The sequence below is a fragment of the Castor canadensis genome, chromosome 6 (genome assembly GCF_047511655.1).
Source record: "Castor canadensis chromosome 6, mCasCan1.hap1v2, whole genome shotgun sequence".
NCBI classification, from domain to species: domain Eukaryota; kingdom Metazoa; phylum Chordata; class Mammalia; order Rodentia; family Castoridae; genus Castor; species Castor canadensis.
The window spans coordinates 170,306,884-170,323,661 of NC_133391.1; the positions used below are offsets into that span (position 1 = coordinate 170,306,884).

At 36.5% G+C, this 16,778-nt stretch overlaps 1 protein-coding gene across 10 annotated transcripts in view; it reads left to right on the plus strand.

Annotated features, from left to right (window-relative positions):
• Sema5a (semaphorin 5A) overlaps positions 1 to 8,853 on the plus strand; it is a 435,987-nt gene extending 427,134 nt beyond the window's left edge. For all 10 annotated transcript variants that reach the window (XM_074077743.1, XM_074077739.1, XM_074077747.1 and 7 more), the window contains one exon: positions 1,784 to 8,853. In XM_074077743.1, coding sequence (XP_073933844.1) covers positions 1,784 to 1,903 — 120 coding nt within the window. In that variant the 3' untranslated portion in view covers positions 1,904 to 8,853. The remainder of the gene's footprint in view (positions 1 to 1,783) is intronic.
• Positions 8,854 to 16,778: the final 7,925 nt, after the last annotated feature.

Genomic DNA, 16,778 nt, shown 5'->3' on the forward strand with positions numbered 1-16,778 from the left:
TCTGAGCAAAGAACTAGAGTGTGGGGGGGAGCATAAGCTCCTTCCATGACTAAGGTCCTTCCAAACAAAACTCCAGAACTCAAGAACAGGTTAGGGCTTCTAGAAGCATGATTCCAGATCACTGGCTTCTCTGTGCTCTTATTTTAGGTGGCAGAAGGCAATGTAGCTGGTCTATGTTCCCACTTAAGATTCAGTAGCCACTTTTAAGACAATCAGAAATGTTGCTTCAATGGAGGCATTGATGGCTGCCCAGTTTTAATGAGTCCTTCCAGAGCTTTCTATTATTGCTCTTATCCATGTATTTAGTCATTCACCTTTCCTCATTCAACAAATATTTATCAGTCAGAGCTTCCTAACAGGAATATAATGTGAACCATATATATGTAATTTCCAATTTCCTAGGAAGTTCTAATGTGAAATTCACCAATAATGAGTAAAACAAAAAGAAATAGGTAATATTAAGGATATTTAATCATTAGATTAATAATTATAATTAATAATTAATATATTTCAAAAAATTTCAACATGTAATCGGTATAAAAATATTGAGGAATTTATTTTAATATATGCAGTCTTTAAAATCAAGTATATATTTTGTACCATCAGTGCATCTCAGTTTAAATTTGCCACATGTTTAGTACTCAATTACTGCTTAGTGCTGGTGCCTCCCACATTAGTAGGTTCCAGATATGATATTAGGTATCAGGGATATGATGTCTACATAATAGGCATAGGCCCTGTTCTAACTGAGCATGCAATCTACTCACAAGTAGCTGTGAGTCAGGTACAGAAAGAATGCTCTGGTGAGAGAATCAACATGTGCTGAAGTCCACAGGTGAAAAACCAAGGTGAACTTTGGAATGGAATAAACTATCATATATAAAAAGGTAGGGTAAGCAAACTGAAAGAAGAGACCCTGGGAGTAAAGGGGACATCAGATAATAATAGCTCTTTAAGAATTTAGATTTGATCTTGAAATCAATTAGGAGTATTGGAGGGTTTTAAGGAAATAAATAACTTAATCATATTTGCAGTTATGACACATGCTCCTGCCTGTGTTTTGTAAGAATTGTTTAGGTTAAGGTCAAAGGCGTGGATATCGTTTGGTAGACAGCTGTGGTAAAATTGGTAAGTTTGGTCAGGTCTAGTTGAAGAGAAGTGAAGAATATGAGAAGTCTTAGGTGCACAGGATTTGAGGATCTATCACATGCACTACTCATCCGAGGGAAAGGAGTCATCCATGACTCCTACCTAACATGATTGAACTCTGTGAAGTTGCAGGTGACTTTAATGACAGTTAATGAGGTAGGCCATCTGTGTCACAGATGGCCACAGCAGTCTCCTTCTAATGAGTGCAGAGTAAAAAGAAATTTAGACAATTGAATGAGATACATTAATTAAGTAAGGTCTGTAAAGATCTCTGATAAATGCACCTATGCATGAAAATCTGAAAATTATGTCAGTTTATGCTTAGATCTGTATGATAACATTCATAGTGTCTGTTAACTTGAAAGCATTTGAGTTTTAAGTTTTAAGAGATTTAGATTTAGGTGTTCTGCTTCTCTCAGTTACTTCCTTAATAAAGTCCAAGAATAAATCAGATATTAAGGACAGCCGCCCTCACTCTAGTTATTAGGCAAATAATCTGGGGATCCAGTAAGTGAGAAAATACTTTTAAAAGTAATAGAGCCTAAAGAGAGCTCAAATTCAACAACAGTCTCCTAATTATAATCTTTTGAAAGACTACTAAGTATTCTTAAATCCTTTTAAATATATTTTACAGGCATTTAACAAAAACAACTTGATCCTAGAGGAAAGAAACAAATACTTCAACCCTCATCTCACTGGGAAGACCTATTCCAACGCCTACCTTACAGATCTCAATAATTACGATGAGTATTAATAGCTCCTATATTTTTGGCTTCTTATAACCCTTCGTTCCTCAAAGCCTGAGCTCCATGACTGCCCATGTTTCTGAGGCTTCAGATATGAAGTGCATTTCAAGCCAAGACTGTCCCATTGCTACCAAAAATACACATCTTACAAACAACAAAAAATTGAAATATGACATTATGAAAATATGATCTACAACAAATACTCACTCATTGTTGAATGAGTCATGTGTGAAGATTTTTACTGTGTCCATCCCATTTCTCCAACAGATTTATTGTTTCATGAGCTTGATTTTATAAATGTGCCACCCACATTGGAAGGAATCTTTAGAGAAATACAAATGTCTTGCTTGTGAGTCAAAATCTTCATGATGCTTTAATTTGAGAAAACAGGCACTTTATCTGAAGCCCCTATCTCTCCACAAGGTCCATAGCATTCCATATAATGAGTAAAATGAATATGGCCAAACAAGTACTCACCGTAGATCTCCTGACTTCCCTCAATCTGGATAACACTGTGGAATCTCAAAAATAACTTGGTTGTACGTGGAATGATTCTTGCCCAGGGAAGCCCAAGGGTTCCACCTGATCTGCACCCACCAAGATAATGGCCTACTGAGACCCTCCGCCACCATTTGAAGACAGTGACTACATCATCACTGTGGAGTGAGCATATGGAGCAGAGGACAGACACAGGGAGGCGTGACAGTCTCCTGCAGCTTGCTGCGAATCTAGCCTTATTCTGACTTTTGGATTTCATGGCATTCCAGGAGGATCCCTGCCCCATTGCTAGCCTGGAAGCCAACCTGTCTGGTCCATACTAACGTGCTGAGGAGACAGACTGTAGAATGACCACTGGGTTAGTATTTGAATGCACTCTGTGCCTCTTCATTCCATGCACAGAAAAAACTTGAACGTTTATAGTGCCAATTAGAGAAAGAATTGAAAGGACTGAACTATAATTGAAAACAATTGTTTATTTTCTGTTATGCCAAGTGTCGAAAGAACTTGACATTTAATGAATAGCATCTTTTTGTTCTTCCAGTCCCTGATGTAACTAATGTAAGCCAGTTGGCCTCACCAAGAGCATAAATGATGTGGAAAGCTCCCATCCCAATCTACACTGAAGTTGCCCCCAGCATCTCCCTCTCATTTGCTGCCCCAGGCCACAGGAGTTGGAGATGTTCCACTCTGGTGCCTTCTCTTTATCTCAGTGCTTCCTCCCATCCACCCAGCCACTGCCAGTTCCACTTCTCCCTGCTTGGAGGCAATGGTGGTTCAAGGTTCTCTTTGAGTAATCAGGGCCTGGTAGTAAGGGTTCAAATGATCCTTGTAGTCTCAGCCGTTACCATTGATTAGCATTTCAGAGTGTTAAAAAGATAAAGGTGGAAAAAAGATAAAATACCTGCAAAAGACTGCATATTGCAGTTAGTTAAATAAGTATTAAAAGTCAGGATAAAATTAAAAACGTTCCTCTGCTACCTCTGGACATTATTGTAAAAGCCTGGATAGGTGTTAATACATGTCTTCACTGAAGAATGACACTTGAGATCTTTGAAAATGTATGATATGAGCAGTGTGGAACACAGAGTTTTATTCGCATATATGTTTTTACCTTAACCAGTTTAAAGAAGCAGTCTCAGACAGTATTGAAAAAAATCCTATGACTAACAATGTACGTTCTTGATTGAATATTCAAAATATCCTCAAATAACCAAATTTTTAGAAATGACTCAGTATTAAATATAAACAGCAGGTAGGCTGTGGGAGATCCATGGGATTGCCAATGAATGACCAACAGGATTTTCCCAGTGAGATTTCTTGTGGTATTTTCATGCATTCCTTGCATGCAGTGTAAGAGTCTTCTGCCGTCTTATATACACAAAATTCACACTCAGTAGATGAAATTTAGCAGATGGCTTCCTAATTGTTTCTAGGGTGGATTTTCATTGGACACTTCAACTCATCTCATCTCTTGGCTTTAAGAGGAAAACATCCTCACTATGTAGTACATTTTAGTTTTTGTTTTTTAAGCTCCCTCTCCTGAATATTTCCTTAACTTAAAAGGTCATTTTGCTTCTCCTGGGAAGAAGGAGACTCAAATTTCAAGAACCTGTCACTGGACTAGATGAGAAATGCTTTCTAAATGGCATCAAAGCTCGTTTTTAATGAATCTTATTTAATGAGTGGGGAAAAACATCCTCCCTCCCATGTCATGAATAATATAAGCCTCTGAGATTCATTTTGTAAAAAAAAAAACCCTTCATTTTTTGTTCCTTGACACTCTATTCAAGGGAAATTGTTTCTCTCACCCTCTACCGACCTTCCTTCTTATTAACAGAATAGCAATTGAAATGGAAAAATTTGAACTACGGTCTTAGTATTTTGACCATCTGTAGAACAACTTGTTTTCTCATCACTGTTCTGCTGTTGCTGGTGAGTGTAGGCTTTACACTCCAGACCTCACCTTAGCAGGTGAACCCTCAGTGGTGGCTCATGCAGCATCTGCCATCTGTGCTGAATCCTCCCTCATGGAACAGTTCTTTTTTAGCCAGGAAGTTTGGAATTCCTACTAAAACCTTATGGATCACATTTAAAATTCCTGACATTTTCATATTCTCTTTGTTTTTTCCTTCTTCCCTCCCTCCCTCTCCAGCCCTGTCTCTCTCCTTCCTTTCTTCCTTCCTTTTTTTCCCTTTTTTTCTTGGCACAACAATGTAAATAGAGACTAATACTTTTGTGCTGGACCTGTGTGAACCTGCTGTCAAATGGCATTAATCATAGTTTAACTTCTGAGATATTTCTGGACATACTTAGTTTGGCTGGTTTTCATTAAGAAACTGGTTTTAGTCACATATTTAAATTCTTTGAAGGCAGGTTGCTTAGGGTCCTTTCTCTAGACCAGACTAATTGCTATTGATCCTGCAATGCACTGATATTCTACAAAATCAAAAAGAGAATTCCAGCCCACTGTCCAGCAGGAGATTTTCCCAAATTTCTCTGGGCACTTTGATAAAATTAAGGGCTTTGTCTTCCCTGAAGGACACAGACTTACAGACTTTGTGAGTTCTAGCAAACTCTGGAGATATTAGATCAAACTCTGCTACGTAGCAGAGCCACAGTCACCTGACTCCTGGGCTTTTCCTTCAAAACTTCCCATTTTACTCTAAGCAAATTTCTCTCTCTCTGCTCCTTAAAATTTACCTAAGGTGTCTAAACTTCTCTGCTCCTGTAGGATGTTTCACTAAGCCTGTGCAAGTAGAGTCTCACTGGAATTAGTGTTAACATTAGAGGAAAGAACCAGGGTTTCTTCTGTGCATGGAGGGGTGGGCAAAGATTCTAAAGGAATTGAAGAAGAATCACAAACACCAAATGGGCATTAGGGCATCCCTGCCATGGAGACAGCTTTGTCCCTAGGAAGGGTCAGTCTACATGATTTGAAGTGGATGAGAGGCAGAACCCAATTGGGTCACAGGTGATAGAAAAGAAACAAATGGAGGACAGCATCAGGTCATAGCTGACAGGGAAAAGTGATGGATTGGTCACTCCTTAGTGAGTGTTATGGACCATCCCTGCTCCACAAGTACAGTTCTGTCGGTTTGATCCTTGGACTCTTCCAGGATCAACTGCCCAGAATGTCATTGTTTATCCACAAAAAAGATGAAAATCATGGGTGTCACAACCGGTTTCAGTGAATGTTTCAAGTCAAGTCCTTGATAGAATTAGTTAGCATTGCCTTCAAAATTATAGATAAAGTATCAGCAAAGAGGACTCCACACCCCAAGATACAAGCTGAACATTAGAGTGTAATTGGATATCATAAGAAATTCCATTCTGAAATTATATCATGTCTGAACTCAGCTGTATTTTGTCTAAACACAACCTTAGTGGCACTTGAATTTTAAATATCCTTATGTTTATTTACTATGTGTTCTTGCTTTTAGAATAAGCTGCAAGTATTTCCTCAGTGCTATCAAGACACTTTCCTCATCAGTTTTGCCCCAAGGCCATCAAACCTGTTTAGCTTTGAGGTGTCCTTACATTTTAGAACACTTTCTCATTTCCAGTGGGGTTTGGGATAAATGTCTTATGTTCAGTACTTCTGTCTCAAAGAGCATCTGGGGTACTTAGTGAGAGACAACAGCTACCAGTGAATTGCATCAGCATTAGAGCACCTATTTTTCATGTGACGTAAGCCCACTGTTCAAATAATGTAATCAATTTCCATGGAGGTATCAAATTAAAATAATAACCAAAATCAGCTCATAAGCAAACTCTCTACCATTCTCTTCAGTGTGGTGTAAACCGGAATGCACACACTGGCTATGCCCCCACATCCACTCACCCTAACGCCTGCGGTACTTGGAAATTAATGTTGACGCACTTGCCAATATTTGATTACCTTTTCTTATCCATTTTTACCTGACATTATGGGTATTCAGCATACCCTGCTTCTAAATGTGAAAACTTAAATTCTCATTTTGACCTAAGAAGTACACTAAAGGGAACACCAGGCACACTATATTGCCATGTAAGATAAAATACTTCAGAGTCCAGGAGCCATTTCAAATTTATTTGTGTTGCTCTCTGCTGTTGTGGTTGTTAATTAGAGTTGATTTAAAGATGTTTCACTACTTTCTAAATACTGAGCCAAGGCTTTTATTTTGCCTATTTTGATAACGTAATAAAACCAAGGAAATGTTGGTTTTATCCTTTCTCCATTTCTTTTATGGAAATTGAAGTAATTCACAAGATGTAATGTTGGACTATTGATAAGAATTTTGAAAACTGATCAAAGATTTTTTTATTCACTTGTTACATGCTACATTACCAGGAATTTAGTACATATTACAAAAGCATCAGGAATGAAGACCTGGTCTCTTTTAAAATATAGTTCACACTACAAAGTACGTAGAGGCTCATCAAAAGCAAATTCAGAGTCTGGAACAAATGTGTGCAGTTCCTAGTGGAAGCCCTCACTCCGAGCAAGCTCTTTTTGAAAGATCGTGTTAGTTCTGTGATTAAACACATTCAAACTTAACTACCCACAAACAGATATGTTTTCCTGTGTGGACATGGAGGATGAAAACAGTCAATGACCCTTTCGGTCCTGGAAGGAGAAAAGCAGAGATGTGAAAATCACACATTTCTGAAACTCGCGTAAGTCAGGCAAGAAAATCTTCCCCATCTCTTCACATTTAGTCAGAAATCTCTGATCTTCTTTGTCACTTTTTGACAATTCAATGCCAAATGGTGCAGATATTAGATAAACACAAGCAGAGAGAAAAATTTGGACTGGAAATGGAAGTTGTTTTTCTCTGACAATACTTAAATGAGCACTGTTAGCTGCTTCTCTGTAAATACAGATAACTTATTTCCTTGTAAAATGTTGCGAGTGCCTTGTTTAAAGAGATGACATCATTATACCTGGATGTTATTGGTTCCGATTAGAAACAGTGGATTGATTGGATATACTTCAAAGAAAATCTCGCACGCCTCTCTGAACTCAGGACTAGAAATGATCGAGTAGCTCTTCGTCTTCAGATATGGTTTGGCGCTCACTGGGCTGTGACTCAGAACAGGGCAGAGGTGTCTTCAGAGTTAAGGTCAATGCATTCTCAGCCTCCCCAAATCTGACATCACAACAATTTTTACATCTTCCAGAAAACACTTTTGTATCTGTTCTGCAATAGGAATGTCAGTGTGGTGCCTGTAGAAGGTTTGTTTCTGTTGCTCTTCCGAGTCTAAAGGTACAGGAAACCAGATGCAGGCTGCTAACAGCTGGGAAGATACAGTGAGTGTGGAATGAGAACCACAAAGATGATTGCCTGGTTTAATTTATTTTGTTTTGTAAATCCAGTGTCAAAACTGCTTCATAAGTTTACAAAAAGTTGTTATTCTTAATTTGGTTTAAAACTTTAAGTGTTTTCTCTGCAAAAGTTGATTGCTTTTCTCTTATATTGTGACTGTGGACTAAAATCAAACTTGATCTTCTGCACTTTGAAAGAAAGCACAGTAGAAATCTTCAGCCCAGGCACAGAATCACCACGGAAGCCAATATCATCTGTGGAGAAAATGCACAAGCTTCGGCCAATGTCGGATTCATCAAAAGTATATCACAAGATTTGTGTGTTACACCACTGGATTTGAGCTTAAACATGTTATGCCTTATTTCATGTTCATTTGCTACTGCCTGTTTTGTGATATGAAATAAACTTTTTTGAGATTGTTTCTTTTTTATTAAAACTTCTTCAAAGCCAACTTCAACCACTGGTAAACTTGCAGTTACTGATCTTAAAATTAAATTTTAAAAGGAAGCACATAATAATCATTACAGAGCGTTTTCCAAGAATGTATAGTTTTATATTTCTCCTTCATATGAAGGAGAAAATGGAATGGTTGCTCTGTTGGATTGTTCATGGATTGCTGGGTATTTCCTCGAGGGTCAGTGAGCACATCCCATTTTTTTCCCCAGTTCTTTCATTTGGTCATCAAGATTTCCTTTGAATTCTTCTTGTTAGACTTGTGCAATTGCAGTTTCCAGCACTATCATTTTTGTGGGGGTTTTTTTTGTACATCAATTCACTGGTCTTAAATTATCCCTGAGAGCTGTTCAAACTATTTCTTAACGTAGGCAACATTAATTGTAATTTGACAGATTCATTGTTTTCAAATATCAGTTTAAGGCTAATTGTGATAACCAAGGCAAAGAGCTCATTCTGCCATGCATTGGATCAATTGTAGAAAATGAGGAAAGGGGTAAGCCGGGGTGTTCCCCAGCCCATCAGCAGCTCACATGTGCCCCACGTGCTATCAGCCAAAATTGGGGTGGAGAATACAAGAATCCTAATTATGTACAGTATAGATTGTATTGTATTTTTTGTACCTATGCTTTATGTAAATAGTTTGTCTCATGCAATTGTATGTGAGTATTGAATAAACCCTACCATTTAGGAAACAACTTTGTAGCATTTTTTTTTTTTTTTGCATAGCCTCAAAGTACACATGCCTTGAGATGTGCTAAGTCTACTTGAAAGACCAATTTTCATCAGCATAAGATGGTGGATGCCTGTGGGTGAACTCCACAACACACTATTATTTGATCTTCAGGTCCTCAGGAGCCTTGAGTGTTGACCAGGAATGAACCACACAAATTCATGGTGGTCTTTTGGAGATATTTTCTTGGTCATTAGGAACTGTGTGACAAGGAAACCCTACCAGATTTCCTGCTTACAATTTGTGGATTCACCTATTCATCTTTAGGTCTTATAGGTGAGGGGTGTATTGAGTGGTGTCAAAGTCTCCCCTCCAGGACATCATCTTCCATTCTTCTTTGCTTAAGACAAGATTTCTCGAGTGGTTTGCTGACAGCATGAACACAGCTAGAAAATACCTGGCCCAGGAATAGCACTCTGTTGAGTAAGAGCCACATTTCAATATCCATGACCTCATTTAAAAAGAAAAAAATTTATTTGTATGCATATGTATTTATATATCTAATATGTACCCACATATGTATACAGAAACATAACTGAGTATAATTATATATATACATATATAGTATATATTTAATATATACATATAATTATAATACATTTATATATAATTATAATACATTTATATATAATTTTATATATATATATATATATATATATATATACATCAATTGTCCAAAGAGATGAAAAATTCACTTTAGAGGCCAATAATTACCATAATAAAGTAAAACTATGCCAACTTAATGAAACAAGTTATAAAGATTAAACTATTTACCCCCAAGTATTGAAATATTAAAAAATTACAGTATTCCATGAAGAACATGTGTTTGAGTATTAGTTTGAGGGTTAGTTTAGGAAGTAAGTAGAATAAGCATATGCTCTACTATAATTTTTTTGCAAGCTCTTCTGAACTCTTGCAATTATAGTAATATATTTTAATATTTAGATGGTGCCACAAGGTGCTTATATACCCAAGTTCTCTTAGAATTTTTTATTTTACTTTTAAGAAATAAAGTTGAAATATGATTTGAAGTATCTTTCTGGTTCTGTGTAAAGAATGGCAGAAACTATTGAAATCTTTGACTACACAACTGTAGATATTTAATTTAAAGGAAAACTGTCCTTAAGGTGTCTGGAGCAGTATTGTTTTTTATGAAATTATTCCCACTTTTAAAGTAGATATGACTTTATTTATAAAATCAAGCAGAAATATGTCCAAAATTGCTTTTCTCACATTTATCTCCTGGGTGTTCTTTTCCCTTGGATGTACACAATCCTAGGAGGAATAGGACTAAGTTCAATAAGGTCACGTTTGGCCAACAAACTTTGGGATGTTGCGGGGAAATTAAGACTGAAATTACTAAATGGATGAGAAAGTGAAGCTTGATGATTACCCTTTATAAAATTATTGCTCTCCCCATATAATACTCAGGAATTGTGAGTTTTTTCACTAGTTTAAAGAAAGGCTATTAATGTTTTGGAAACAAGTCCCCCCATATAACAGAGAGGAGACTAATTACTTCAAATTTTCTAACTCTTTATGTGGGCTTGATTATGTGTCAGTTAGTTGAAATAACAGTTATAGGTATCAATTAGTTGAAATAACATCCTGTATTCTTTCAGACCACAATGGAACAAAACCAAAACTCCACAATAAAAGAAACTACAGAAACTACTCAAGTATATACAGACCAAACAATACCTTGCTAAATGACCAGTGGGTCATTGAAGAAATAAGAGGGAAATGGAAAAGTTTCTAGAATCTAATGAAAATGAAAACACAACCTCCCACCATCTATGGGATATAATAAAAGCCATGGTAAGCTATGAGTGCCTACACTAAAAAAAGACAAAAAGAGAGAGTGATCAAATAACTTAATGATGCACCTCAAGCTCCTAGAAAAACAAGAACAAGCCAAACACAAAATCAGCAGATAGAAAGAAATAATAAAATGATCCCTGAAATTAATGAAATGGAGATTACAAACTGTACAAACAAATGTTGGTTCTTTGAGAAGATAAATAAGATTGGTAAATTCTTAGCTATTATGACCAGAAAGAGGAGGGAAAAGATGAACATTAATAAAATTAGAGATGTAAAAGGGAGAATCACAACAAACACCAATGAAATCCAGAGGATCGTGAGGGGATACTTTCAAAACCAATATTAAAATAAACTGGAAAAACTAGAAGCCATGAATAAATTCCTAGATGCACTTGGCCAACCAAAATTGAACCAAAAGGTTATAAACAGTGTACCTAGATCTACATTGATTGATCTCCAGATCAATCAATGATATTGAGGTAGTAATAGACTCTCCCACAAAGAAAAGCCCAGGACTCAAAGAATTCACTGCTGAATCCACCAGACCTTTAGAAAAGAACGAACACTAATACTCCTCAAACTTTTCCATGAAATACAAAGGGAAGGAACACTACCAAACTCATTCTATGAAGCCAGTATATCACTCGTTCCAAAACCAGACAAGGACACAATAGAAAAAGAGAATTGTAAGCCAATCTCTTTAATAAACCTAGATGCAAAATTTCTCAATGAAATATTGGCAAATCAAATTCAAAAACACATCAAGAAGACCATACACCATGATGAAGTTGGTTTCATTCCAGGGATGCAAGGATGGTTCAACATACACGAACCAATAAATTAAATACAGCATATAAACAATATCTAGGATAAAAATCACATAATCATCCCAATAGATGAGGAAGTCTGTTACAAATTCAACATCCTTTCATAATAAATAAAAGCTCTGAAGAAACTAGGAATAGAAGGAATATTCCTTAACATAATAAAGGTTATATATGACAAACCTATAGCCAGCCTCATACTAAATCAGGAAAAACTGAAACCATTTCCTCTAAAGTCAAAGGTGTCCATTCTCCCTACTCTTATTCAATATAGTATTGAAGTTCCTAGTCATTGATGAAAGAAAGAAAAGGTATTCAAATAGGGAAGGAAGAAGTTGATTATCTGTATTTGCAAATGATATGATGTAATACTTAAAATACTCTGAAAAGTCCACCTAAAAACCTTAAACAACATAAATACTTTCAGCAAAGTAGCAGGATACAAAATCAATACACAAAAATCAATAGCTTTTCTATATACCAACAATGAAGAGACTGAAAAAGAATTCAGGAAAATAATCTCACTTATAATAGCCTCAAAAAAATTAAATACCTAGGAATAAATTTTATAAAAGAGGTAAAAGACCTCTACAATAAAAACTATAAATCACTAAAGAAAGAACTCTAAGAAAACATCAAAAATGAAATGATTTCACATGCTCAAAGACCAACTGAATCAAACTGTGAAAGTAGCTATTGTACCAAAAGCAATGTACATGTTGCATTCAATCCTCATCAAAATTCCAATGAAATTCTACAAAGACAGAAAAATTAGTCCTAGAGTTCACATGGAAGCACAATAGACCTCAAATTGCTACCTGGTTGGTTGAACTGACAATTTGGTTAAACTAATAACAAAGTCAAAACTATTTTTTTCTGATCAAAAGTTATTGTTTTTTTCTTTCATTAGTCTAATAGCTATAAAGACAGTGGAAGATAATTTTTTATAAACTTTTATGCATTTTTGCCAATATTCTAAGGAAGCAAAATGAATGTCCAATAAAACATAAATTATGACTCATGGTTCACAAACTCACATAAATAAAAAATTTATTATTAATCTTTTTTAATTAATTGAAATTATTCCTTAGATAATGGAAAATTGAACCTATTTTCCTTGGGGTTTTCTCCCTAGTCCCTAGTCCCTAGTCCCAGGATGACTCAGATTCCCACATGTGAAGAGACAAGGTCCCGAGGAAATGGAGCCCTGTTGGCATCACTCATTGAATGACACTGATTTCCACCAAGACTCTCAACCCCAAGGGTCCAAGGGCCAGCAGATTACTTTAGGAAATGGGATGTATTTGGTGAGGCTGAGGTCCTCTGAGCTGTTAGTATCATTCTAAGGAGAACAAAGGGCCACACCCAAAAGCCTGCTGCCTTCTGAGTACCATGAACACAAAGTGGTTCATGACTGTCTCATGAGCATCCTGACACACAGGATTGATCCCAGTCAAAACATCTCTTTAAATTTTATTTTTAATAATTTGTTATTTCTGTAGATGAGCATGGTGCACACACACATCTGTCATCGCAACACTCAGAGGCTTAGGCAGGAAGATAAACTCAAGGCTAGACTAGGGACATAGTGACACTCTATCTCAAAAACAAACAAAAAGGCAAATATTAAAAATAAATAAACTCATGATTTCTTGTGTATAAGTCAACTGCCCTTTATATAATATATTTATAAGATTGTTCATCCATCACCAGAATCTAACTCTATTTTCATCAAAACATAGAAAAAAATTCATCTCTCCTCCCCTCAACCTCTGGCAACTACAGATCAGCTGTAGGTCTATGTGGATTTTCCTGAACTTCTCATTTCTTGTAAGTTGAAGCATTCCACCAGTGGCTTCTTGCAGCACTCTTCACTTGGTAGGTTTTCAAAGGTTACTCATGTTCAAAATATTACTTGATTCCTTTTTAATGACTGAGTTTTATTCTGTTATGTGGATATGCCACGTTCCTTTTACCTGTTCATTGGTTGATGGAAATTTGGGTTGTTCTACCTTTTAGTTATTATAAATAATGGTACTATGAACATTTGTTTACAAATTTCTGTAATATATTTACAAATATGTTAGAAATATTTTTTGAATTATTCTGAGTGTATGTGTAGGAATAGGGTTGCTAGATTTTATGGCCTCTCTCTGTTTTATGTTCCAAAGAACTACCATAATCTTTTCTTCATTTTTTATTAGTGTATATCAAAGAGTTTCATTATGACATTTCCATACATGCATATAATGTACTTTGATCATACTCATCTCCTCTATTACTCTTCCTTATCTCCCTTCCTCTTTCCTCCTTCCACATCCCAAGAAGTTCCCCTTTTACTTTTATGTCTTTCTTTGCTGTTGGTAAAAGTGGATGTCCACATGTAGAAGAGTGAAACTAGATCCCCCTCTCTCACCTTGTACAAAAAGTCAACTCAAAGTGAATCAAAGACCTTAATGTACAACCTGAAACTTTGAATTTCCTAGATGAAAACTTAAGGGAAACACTTCAAGATCTAAGGAAAGACAATGACTTCCTGAACAGGGCTCCAACAGCTCAGAAAATAGGAGCAAGAATTGACAAATGGGATAGCATCAAACTAAAAAGTTTCTGCACAGCAAAAGAAACAATCAGAAGAATAAAGAAACAGTCTACACAATGGGAGAAAATGCCTGCCAAACCGCTATCTAAATTCACTGCTACCAGCAGTCTACAGCAACTTAATTTCCCCATATCCTCAGCAAAATGTTTATTTATTATGACCATCTTAGTGGGAAACTAGCGTGGATTTGTGTTACATTTCCCTACTGAGTAATGATGTCTATTATCTTTTCATGTGCTTTCTTCTCATTGGTTTATGCTCTTTTTAGAAAGATCTATTGAAACTATTTACCCACTTTAACATTCTGTTACTTACCTTTATTATGGAATGGTGAGATATCTTTATATATTCTGGATACCAGACTATTGAGAGATGCATAATTTAAAAATACTTTCTTCAATTATGTAGATTGTGGCTTTTCTACTTTCTTTGAAATTTTCCTTTGAACCAATGAGGTTTTTAATTTTGTTGAAGTTCAGTTTGCTTATATTTTTCTTTGGCTGTTTTGTTTTGTCATATCTGAGAAACCACTGCCTAATGCATGGTCATAAAGTTTTATACCTATGTTTTTTTCCCAAGAGTTTTATAATTTTAGCTCTTACATTTGAGATGTGAGTTTAAAATATGTGAGTTCATTTTTATATCTGGTGTGAGCTGGTATCCAACTTCATTCTATTGTAAGTGAACGTCTATTTTTTCCAGGGTCATTTTTTGGAAAGACTATTCTTTCTCTGCTGAACTGTCTTGACACCCTTGGTGAAAATGAACTGACCGTCAACATGAGGGTATATTTTTGAACTCCAAATTCTATTAATTTATGTGTCTGTATGTTTACCCTTATGTCAGTAGGACACTATTTTAACTACTAAAGCTTTTTACTAAGTTTTGAAATTGAGAAGTATGAGTCCTTCAACTTTGCTCTCTTTTTTCAAAATTGATTTGGCTCTTCTGGTTTCTGACTTTTCTGACCAGCTCATCACTTTCTAGACAAGTATTGCTTGGATTTTGTAGGAATTACATTGAATGTGTAAACCAGCTGTGAAAGTAATTCCATCTTAATAACATTCATTCCTGGGGGAACATGCTTGATGGAGGATTCACTTTTTCATTCAGGTATTGAGACCTGTGTCCAAATGCCATCAATTCAGATTATGTGCTGCCATGGTCCACTCTGATTGGTCACAGACCTAAGCCTGTCCTCCTGAGCCTTCAGTCATGGCAGCAGTTCCTTCTAGAGAACTAGCAGATATGGTCTAATCAGCTGTGATAGCACAGTGAAGACGGACAGCAAGTGAGGGATGGCACTCCATCACCCCCAGCCCAGCTGTTATGGGAGCAGCTCCATGTAGTGATTACTGCCTGCTGGAGATGTCCGTATTGGTACGTAGGCTAGAGGCAAGGTAATATGAGCTTTTCTCAGATTTGATGGATATTTCATAATTTAATAGCTCACAGTAATTAAGTTTCCTTAAGAACTTGTTTTTAGGGGTAAGAAATTTAATTGAACTTGTCTTTTTGATCCTAGGACAGGCCTTTGTCATTCTAGAAGTGATCAGGTTTAAGAGCAGGGGTGTGAGATCCAGAGCTGTGTGCTGGTGAGACCAGATGCCCAACTAAAGTACAGGTGTTCTTTTGCAAATAAGCTCTAGAAACCAACATAGATGTCCTGTTATTTGTTCATCTTTGGATGAAAGCCATCCAAAGATGTCACTGACTGGTTTTACATGAGAACTACAAATTCAGTGAAGAATGGAATGCTTTAAAAAAAAAAAAAGAGTCCGAGTCCAGTTGACATGATTTGTCTCGACTTCTAACTTCAGGATGAACAAGAAAAACTAAGAAAGGAAGGAAGGAAGGAATGAGGAGAGAGAAAGAAAGAAAGAGAAAGAAAGAAAGAAAGAAAGAAAGAGAGAGAGAGAGAGAGAGAGAGAGAGAAAGAAAGAAAGAAAGAAAGAAAGAAAGAAAGAAAGAAAGAAAGAAAGAAAGAAAAAGAAAAGGAAGGAGGAGGAGAGGAAGGGAGGAAGGGAGGAAGGGAGGAAGGGAGGGAGGGAGGAAGGAAGGAAGGAAAGATAGAAAGAAAGAAACCCAATTGACTCCTTAGCCAGTAGAGATTTAATAAAAACAAAAATATAGAGTTCTGGTTTTCATAAAATTTACATATCGTGAATATTTGGAATTGATATAATAATGGCTAAAGGAAGCTCATGAGACTGTTTAGACATGCGGCATTTTCTAGGTTTGAAAAGCTGTTGTTAATATTTTGCCCCCTCTCAGAAATCTTTCATTTCCTTGAGCATTTTTCTGTGTGATGCTGTGGTCCATGCCTTTCTTCTGTGCCATGAAACCCAGGAGGTCAGGGGTAGCCTCCTCCTTTTTCTCCTTTCCAAGCCCGTGATGTATCTCCAGAAGATGAATGCATGACAGGAAGGAGACAGTAACTGTACTTGTACACACGCTGGCAAGCAGAGCTCACATTTTCTCAGAGAACGAGGGCATGCGTACTCATAAGTGAGTGCGATAGATGGAGGGTCTCTGATCCTGTAAAATTCATTTGCTGAAATCTTCACCCTGAGGTGGTGAGTCAGGAAGTTAGGCCCTGGGGAGATGATGAAGTCATGGGGCCAGGAAGTGAGCCATTGC